Source organism: Botryllus schlosseri, chromosome 7 (assembly GCF_051294905.1).
Source record: "Botryllus schlosseri isolate E-star chromosome 7, Bs_hap1, whole genome shotgun sequence".
In the NCBI taxonomy this organism is placed as follows: domain Eukaryota; kingdom Metazoa; phylum Chordata; class Ascidiacea; order Stolidobranchia; family Styelidae; genus Botryllus; species Botryllus schlosseri.
In genome coordinates, this window is record NC_137242.1 from 27,373,083 (window position 1) to 27,382,865 (window position 9,783).

The window sequence follows — 9,783 nt, forward strand, 5'->3', positions numbered from 1 at the left end:
TAAATATAAATTCTACCACTCCGCGGCGACGAGATACAACGCGTCTAAATGTTATTGTATCCAACACAGAACCAAGTGGTATCAGTCCGTAAGGTTCGGGTGAATCATGTGTGGTACGGGGTACGTGTCTGGCGCTAGAGTCTGCGGCGTCGGTATTTATGGGTACACCCCGCTTGGGTCTTTTTTTACTCGTGACTAATCTTCTGAATGTGATTCTAAAGTCTCCGAATCCTTGTAAAATGAAAATGTCGCCCATGTAATATTTCTCGTACGATTCTAACATTTCACCGATGCTGTAATACGAGCCTTCGGGAATATAATACCGTTCGGTGTATCCATTTGCATCGACAAATCCAAAACCTATACTTTTCGCTGTCACTTCAATTCGCGGCTGGAAATCATGTGGGAAGGTCAGCTCACACAATCCCAGCTCATGGCGATTCATTTCTAATTCTTTGTAAAGTTCCGTTTGAAAATCTGTGCTAGTATTCGGAAATTTATCCAAACTCGCGTTCGAAGGTAGAGTCAACAACATTTTATTGTTTCTTTCAACATATACGGTGAGGTGATGGATTCGGTAATAAATAACCAAGTGAAGAAGACAGTAGCGTTAAATATATCTCACGATCCACCCCGACAGAAATTTGATATAATGAAAACACGATTACACACACTAACATACAAATCTGTACAATAAACACAATCTGGTTTTTCAGACTGTTCGAGACTTGTCCCATGCGAGATGAGACGGAATCAGAATCCATAGTTTGGTTGAACAACATTTTCAGGGTCTATTTATACAAATCCGAGACCCAAGAATTAAATTTAGACGGGTAACCCATCCATTTTACAAGATATTGCGTTTTCTTCCCTTTCTTACGAGTAGACAGGATTTTTTCGATATTGTAAATATTATTATTTTTAGTAATTGGTTGTAACTCTTCACGCTGAAAGCGACCGTCTATAACTTCACCGTGGTAGTCTTTCAATTGATAAGTAGGAGGGTCACCTTTACGACATTGAGATACGAAAAAGATTTCCTCGGTCCAACTCGCCAAGGCACTTTTTACAAAATTACCACGCGATTTCGAAATCCTGACTGGTGTGCCTATAGCTAGTTTGGGTTTTTTGGGGGTCATGTCACCGTATAACCTATGGAAAATTTGTTCTTGATTCGAATAATTAACATCCGCTGGAGGACACCCTATAGCCACGTGAAAAGTAGTGTTATACCCCTGGCATATCTCAGACAGGACACTGACATAATTCAAAGTCTTATTATGCGTGAAATAACGGTATAACACTTGCTTCAGAGTACGAATAACACGCTCGCATATCGATGCTTTCAGTTCACTATTTGTATGAAAATGTCGCACATTGTTCTCTTTTAAGAAAGCCTGAAACGCACGATTAGTAAACTCAGAACCCTGATCACTTTGAATAACATGAGGTATACGATCCTTAAATATTTCCTTGAATCCGCGAATAATACCTTGCGAGGTTTTGTTCTTGAGTGGATACAGATATAAAAATCGACTGAAACAATCGATCGTCACCAACACATATTTAAAATTATCGTTTTCTTTTGAAAGATTTTGCATATGCATGAGATCGGTTTGATACTGAACACCGAGACCGGACGTAATCACTCTAGGTCTCTTAAATTTCTTTCGATATGGAAAATGTTTCGTGTACGCGTCCTTGCTCGAAAGAAACTCCTTGACTTTGGCTCTATTCCGCCCTCTAGAGAATACGTATGCACCGCGGTAACTACCAGGTAGCCCTGGCGTGAAATACTTAGTATGGCTCCCATCCGTATCGTCTCGGGGTCTTGGGTGTACGACCACTTTTCGTCGGGGCATGCTGAGTCTTTACTTTGCTTCGTTGGCTACTCGGTGATGGTATAGGAATCCTTGATGGTTCACCCTTGATCAGGCGTCGCAGCGCGTCCAACTCACTAGCCGAAAATTGATTCCTTTGTTCTGATATATCGATTTTCATCGGTTGATTCAGCGTGTCGTGTTTTGTTTGATAACGATTTAGTGCGTCGTTATATAAGGCTAATTTTCGTTCTTGGGGTATGTTCATCTGTAATATGTCGCTCATACATTTGTCGATATCCAAATTCAATTTCTGAACGTCAGCTCCGTTGATCGGGCTCGGATTTATGAAGATTTTTTTAAAAGAAGTCATTTTTTGAAAAGATTACCGAGTAAACCAGTGACGACGGGTAGGATGCTTGATAATAGAGTCATAAACATACCCCCATTCTGGTTGACCATGCGTTTTTTATGTCGAATAGGGATGTCTTTCCTGACAAGTCGACGTAAACTACATTTATGAGCTGATAGTCGCTTTCTTTTATACTTTGAAAGAGGGATGTTGCCGTTTAAAATGTTCTTTGTACAATCGCATATACACTCGATCAATTCTTTGCTGGCTCCCGATATAATTTGCTTGCGTATCTCGGGTTTACTTTTATGTAAGAACTCTAGTGTGGGTATATGCCGCCGTGTCCGAGCTGGTACCTTGGCCATTTTGAGTTTAAAGTCGTCTCTGTGCTTGGCTATTTATACCATCGGGCTATAAACCACCATGGTTTCACCAGGAAATATATTGGTCATAACTCGTCGATTTTCAGGTGCTTCTTGCGTGACATCAAGAAATAAATAACCATGAGGTCGCCTAGCAGCGTCACGATAAGCCTCTGTTAAAAATCTAGAGTTTGGGTACATTTGTCGACCAAGAAAACTGATCTGCTGTTGGTCACGCGGATTCTTGAAAATCACCATATACGAGCTTGAGAGACTCAAGTCACGTGCTCCTTTACCCTTGTGATACAGGTTCTGCGTGATATAGCAAATTGACTTGGCTGAATGATGAGAAAATCTTGTAAAGTAGTCTGCAATTTTCGCTGTCTCAGTCATGAAATCATCCACTATAATCAAGGTGTCTTCAGGGCAAACCTTCAACTCTTCTAAAATATCTAGACCGGCGTGGAATTCTACATTATGCATCGTCTTGAAAACCTCCTGATAATTATTGTAACAATATACGACCCTGGATACACTAGGTTTAATCATTGATGTCGCATGCCTAATCAGCTTTGCAACAAAAGTAGTCTTCCCACTTCTTGAAGGACCACTCACAATACACGCGAATGGGTGGATCAATTCCATCATTTGTTGTTTATTGAAAACTTGATAAAGTGCATGTGTTTATATATCAACAAGATTGGGAATATCCACTGTTGTAGTCATCTTGTTCTAGTGGAATATATAAACCCAGTAGAGTTCGATTTAACAATTTTCCCCGGGTTATGAAATCTTCATCTGTCCCTCGTAATTTCGTCAGTGGAAGTTGTAGTGTTACGAACGCTTTATTCAGGTTGTCAAGCAGCTGATCCCAATCTGTAAAATAATAAATCACATAAGAGGATTCATAACACGAGAGGATTCATAGCGCTTTAAAATCTAACAGTGTTACTATAACAACTATAGATCTCACCTTTTGAACACTCTTTCAATTCTTTATGTTGTGTCGATACGCGTTGTTCGTATAATTCATGCGATATCTCTCGATTCAAATACAGCTCCACGAAGTGTACATGATCGCGGCGTTGTACAAGTGTCTTTTCATGTAACCAAGTCAGACCTGCTTGCTCCAGAACAGTTATTATGTAATCACTTGCCATCTGTAAAAACAAGACACAGATATCAGAAAATGTTGTTACTAAAATGTTTTAGTTACAAGTTGACATTTAGAAAACACCCACAGATTGTAAACAAAGTTTCACCTAAAACTATCAGTGTTCACCACAAGATTATGTTCACAATGACCAAGGGAATCATGTTTGCAAAAATCATCGGTTGTAGCATCGCTACTTTCAGAGTCAGAACGAGTTCGTTTCAAACTGTTTGCAACTCGATGTTGATCAAGGAAAAATTGGAATTTTCGATGTCGCTTGCGGGTTCTCAAGTAGGCTTGTCTCTCTTCGTGACCGAAAAGCGGTATCCACGAACAATTTTTTCCCAAGACCACATAATTTGTCAGCTTTGCTCTGTTGAATAGGATGTGGTTATCACTCGGTGTCTTCCGATCAGGGAATTGTAGTTGAAGTAGTGCTTCTATGCAGACACTTCGGACACGGATCCATTTCTCGTCTAGTTCCTGACGGCGCGCCTTGGATCGATCGGGTATCGCTCGGTCTTGCGAGTTGTCGTCGGTACCGTGAATCGAGAGTTGTGTTAATTCCTGCTCCAGTTCAATCGTCTCTTTGTGCAAACTATTCAAATCCAATTCTGACATTACTGACTCAATATATGAAATAGCGTTATCCATCTGGAAAACAAATGACACATTACCACATAAAAAGTACAATTAAATCATAATAATAGCAGACACACAAAATATACAAATAAAATACAATAACACGCAATTACACCTTCAACGGTAGGGTTGACACACCGTCCTCAAGTACTCTACGTTTGGCATAGAAATAGGATAATGTTTTACGCTGTTGCTCGTACGTATAAACACCCCCATCTCTGCACCGGAACCCTTTATTCACCCCACCGGCTGATTGCCTAGATGTCAAGACATCCAGAAAAGTGTTGAAATCAATTTGGTCAGATTTCTGAAGACCTTTAGACGCGAATTTTTTCTTTGGTCCATCACAAAAGTAATTTTTGGATTGGAGTCCACAGAAAGATGTACCACCTTCATATTCCACTTTCATCAAGCCTGGTTGTCGAAGGTAATACGCGTACGTATCTTTGCAACACTGTCTCGACCGGTCAAAAGAAACTGGATCAGTCAAAAACTCGTTTCGGTGGTTGTTGCAAAAATACCGCGGAAACCAGTTCTCGTATTCAAGATAAAATTCGTCTCTTTTCTCAGGGATAAGAATGTCATCGAATGGTGCCGAATGCGAGAGATAGAAAGAATCAGTATCCATCAATAATAGCATGAAGCACTCGTCGCGGAAATATTTACACAAGCAGTCATAAAAAAACGAGAGCATCTTAAGCTTAGCATTGTTATAGACCCAGAATCCCACTTGAATACAGTTACCCCACTTGATCGTTTTTGGACGCTTCGTTATTTCAAATAGATCAGCGTGCAACTCTTCAAATTTCACAAAAAAACGATCCTCAACATTGACATCCAATTCACTTTTATCGCAAAAGGTGGTTCGTTTGAATTTACGCGGGTTCATTAAGACCCGGCCATAGCTGCTATTTCCGGCTAATTTTTGTGTCAGGGCAATGATCTCCAGGTTAGGGTCACGGTCCCCAGCTCGTCGACAGTCCGAGACATTTCTCGCAAAGTTGTCAAAACAGGTCTTTTTTGTGAATTCGACCGCTTCGTGAATTTTTGATATAATCAACCCGTGCTCTACATACCACTTGATCAAGTCAGAGGTCAACAAGATTTTCTTACCCCAGTATGAAGCAACTAACATGCGCGTGGGTTTGGTGAGCAATTTCCGATCAATTGCGAACTGCTTCATGTGACCTGTCAAATGCTCGCGAGACACCATCGTATTTTTGAATATCGGACATAGTTCAACAAACTTCCTTTGCAAATGCGTTGGTGTAAAAATATCGACGAATAAACATCCAAAGAATTTACCGGTCATTACCATCTCCATCAATTTATGCGCGGTGACAGACTTGGCTCGAGTTAATTGCGGTTGAATTCCGTTAAGATATCGCGCAATATCAGGATTTTCCTGTTTCTCCGTGCGCCAGTCGCATTCCCATTTACATACGACTTGATAATTGAGGCTTTTGTAATAATCATGAACACGTTTAGTTCGTTCTCGACGTTCCAGGTCATCACAGCCAAATCTGCATTGATGCGCGTGAAAATGACACCCAAGAAAAGACAAGATTACCCCTTGACCAGCTGAATTACGATAGAACCCATCAGCGGGGTAATTACGGGCTCCTACGCGGATTTCAGGTCCATTAAAAGCATGGTGGACATGTACATTGTGAATATACGAATACCAGTTTAACCATTGAGCTGCTGTCTCCCCCCATTTCGGTGCGGTCTTTACAGGTTTGAATTTAGTACACTCAGCATCGAGTGGTTGCCAATGTACCGGGAAACCAGTTGGACTAGGTTCACTCAAAGCAAAAAGGTATAACGAATTGCTGTCCAGACCTGTTACATGTTGGGTAATCTGAGCGTTTTCCTTGTAAAAAAATTCTTTGATTCGAGTTTCACCCTGTTTTTGATATCGATGGAAAATGACCGATGGTCCACCCACTAAATTGTCTCTGAATAGCGAAACCAGATCTTGGTGTTTATCATTGAACAAGGTGAAATCACGCGGAATGCTATTAAAAAGATGTCTTGATACAACCCCAGGTAGGGAGACGGCTTCTTTGAATATATCCACACTGAATTGACTTTTGAAAGATTGAAATTGTTTTTCTAACCCCTCAATGAAGTAGTGAGTATCGATTGCGTTGTACCATTTGAGATAATCACGTAAAGTAGTCATTTTGTTATCATTCCAAACCTTCAAACAGTTTTCATATTCAGCTGTGGATATATTACGACCTTTTAGCGAGCTGTAAAAGTCGCTGTGGCTAGGTAGACTCGTATAATCTAGCTTTTCCAAACTAGTCAGAAACTCATACGGAAAATGACCTTTAGCGGCGCTGCATTTGAAGGCTTTCAAATAAGCATCGTACGAGAACCCGGGTGCCAAGTAATTTACAATGTCTAAGAATTTCAGTCTGTTAGTTGTCAACGAGAGGAAGTTGTTACCGCGCTTCAATACACTCAGATTTTCATTAACGAGTAAACCCATCAAGTACTCTTTGAGACAGTTCAAGTCATACCGACCGCCATTGAACGACAAAACAGGGATTTGTTTTAAATATCGCATAAACTCCTCTTGTAAACGTTCAAGAGGTATTTTTTTCTCGGAAGGATCGAGTGCTTTCATTTCGGTAATTTTAGTTTCGAGCATGTCCAAGTAGTGTTGATATTCCATCTGTAACAATCTGAATGACTCACTTTGAATATCATGAAAATGATCAACCATTTCCGCACACAAGTCGTTTGGGTCACCGTTCGAGACAATTACATGAGGTTCCAAGAACCCTTCCACATTAGATGATATACTAACAGAAATGGGGATATGTTTGCACTCCCATGTAGTTTTGGAGGAATCTGGAATATCACACTTTTCAAACATGCTCTCTATGTCGAACGCGATACGGTATTTGAAATAACGAAGCTGATGAGGAACAAACACCCCTTCTAGATCAAGTTTTTCAAAGATGTTCAGAGGAGGTGTATACACGCCACCCGGAAACACTTCAACGGGACCCGTTGCACATTTGTGCCTGGTCAATTCATGCTGCAAATTAAACAATCGTAGACAAACATCACATTTATAGGTCACTATATACCTCCTCATGTCAGTAATGAGACAGAAGTGTGCATTTTCTAAATGTAAGTACACAGGTCTCCCTTCAAATGTACTACGTCGGAGGGCGCTAGCTTTACCCTCGGTCTTGGTGTACACGAATATAGCAACATTAAACAAATCCTCGATATCATCCAGCATATCAAGAGTCACACCAGATTCTACATTTACACCGTACACCGAAGTGAACTGTTGAGCCAGTGCTTTTCCACCCTTTCCTAGTGAGTGACCAATACAGTGAAAAGCGCATAAATTGTCATTGTGTCTCGTACCGTTTTTTCGACGCAACATTGTCATGACACATTTCGATTTTGTAAGCCATGTCGGTAGCTTAATACCAACACAACCAATCAGTAAATGACCCGTAGGGTATACATAAAACTGTACATTAGTCAGACAGACTGGTAGTGACTTTGTGTCTGGTCGAGAGTTTTGTAACAAATCAAGTGCGGATTCCAAGCGAATAGATTCAACAAATTCATCGAATTCAGGTAATGTCGAAATTAGCGCCGGTGTTTCTAATACACTATCGATGTTTGCCGACGCATGAAAATAACGAAATCTCAGAGTCTCAGTGTGATATAAAATGAAGGCATGTGCGTAGTTCACTTTAAAGGTATGTGACTCTGAGAAAAATATCACTTGGATATCACGGAAAACATCTGATAGCTCACGATCGATGATTCGAATATTATACACGCGCCGACTCTCATTCACTACATACGATTTTATCGCTTGCCAGTTCTGATTTACAACTTCTTGGCGTTCGTCACCGATCTCTGGTGGTGCATTCTCTTCTTCGCGAACGCGATTTCTCCGTCGTCGACTCATCTGTAAAATTGATAACACCCGGTCAAATTCAGCACTTGGGGAACATTAAACTAGTCTTACTTACAATCTAGTTTCTTCACCGGTGTCTTCCTGGATTCTTTATGCTTAATAAAACAAGCAACACATCATACTATGTTCGCTAACATAGTGTTGTAGCAGATAACTTACCAGTAGACTCGTGTTTTCAACTTGAGTTTGCTCCGTCTGTCAACAACATAGATAATTACATCATGTTCACTAGTTCTGAACAGTAATAACTTACCTATGCAATTCTTTACTTCAATTTCGACGCTTGTTTTGTCTGTAGGATAAACGAATAACATATTATATTCATAAATCAAAGTAGTCATACCGAATAACTTACTAATTAACTCCTTATCCAGCGATCCGCGTTCGAATATACCCAGACAGTCAGTCACGTTGTTCGCTGCTCGACGCCCGGAGAGAAAGACTTAAACCGCTGATTCGAGATTACAAGAGCGCCAGCGCCACTAGTGGTTGCGCTTTCAGAAGCTATTGTTTATTTATGGCTCTAATGTAAAATCTGAAACGGAAAACAGAAATTGAGAATACACACTCACAACAATGAAAATCATTTAGTACAATCACAAATTATACTTCAATTTCGTTCTAATCTCTAGAAGTCGATGCAAGTACTCGTCGGTTGCGGTATTTAATTCAGGTTGAATATCATCAAGACTCCAACGCTGACCCTTGACAGCAAGCAGTCGTTTGATGTCAGTCATGAGCTTTGTGACTGTTAAATTTTTTTTATCCATCAATGAGTCAACATAGCATAGTATTGAACCCAAATGCGGCTTAACAACATCAATAGTCTGGAGGTGGCTGATCATCTTGTCAACTGTGTATTGACATAGTTTTTCTTCCTGCTTCTTCTTACCCCTCGTATCGTCGCGAAAATCGTCGTCATCTTTTAAAACACTCACGGTTTTAGACTTCACAGGTTTCTTGCCAGCCTTCTGTCTGGGTTCGGTACGACTCGAATTTTTCAATTTCACTTTACGAAGCTGTTTAGCCGGTGGTATGCCTAATTCCACCGTCGTCGATATTGTTCTTTTTCGAACCCTCTTCCCGGTTGATGCAGATTTAGGAGAATCAACCCTTGATAGCGACTCAGCGGAGCGTGGTAACGTCACCCCAGAAGTCGACGGCTTCTCAGTACTCAGTAATTTGATGCTAACGGCTGCCTCATCGGTTGGTACACACGCGGTCGTCACCAAGTTCGTGAGATCATTAATCGCGCTTTCTCTAGCTAGTTGACCCGACTTCAGCCACGCCTGGTGCGCTATATCTGCATGGTTTGGTTGCATTTCGATCGTTGTTGTAGAGTCTCGTTCTGTGGATTCAACCCTTAAATCAGGCGTCATCAGATCACCAGGATTAATCGCGTCAAAGATATCCGCATTCTCTTCAAATTGCGATTCAAATGCATTTGGTTCATAACCAAATTTATCAAGATTATCTATCTGAACCTCGGCCAT

The 9,783-nt window shown here is 40.7% G+C and overlaps 1 protein-coding gene across 5 annotated transcripts; it reads right to left on the reverse strand.

Annotated features, from left to right (window-relative positions):
- Positions 1-3,724: 3,724 nt before the first annotated feature.
- Positions 3,725-9,783, reverse strand: LOC145442714 (uncharacterized). Of its 5 annotated transcripts, XM_080320699.1 has the most exons (5): positions 8,646-9,439; positions 8,544-8,582; positions 8,450-8,485; positions 8,346-8,385; positions 3,725-8,281 (listed from the first exon to the last, which is right to left on the reverse strand). In XM_080320699.1, exon 5 carries the CDS (start codon positions 8,279-8,281, stop codon positions 4,439-4,441), a length of 3,843 nt encoding a protein of 1,280 aa, XP_080176825.1. In that variant the 5' UTR covers positions 8,346-8,385; positions 8,450-8,485; positions 8,544-8,582; positions 8,646-9,439; the 3' UTR covers positions 3,725-4,438. The 5 variants fall into 5 exon arrangements, with proteins under 5 accessions (XP_080176825.1, XP_080176824.1, XP_080176826.1 ...); XM_080320698.1 differs by having other exon boundaries at positions 8,450-9,439; XM_080320700.1 differs by having other exon boundaries at positions 8,346-9,783.

Coding starts and splice junctions, on each gene's coding strand:
- LOC145442714 (XM_080320699.1), bottom strand. CDS start 8,281: ATGAGTCGACGACGGAGAAATCGCGTTCGCGAAGAAGAGAATGCACCA.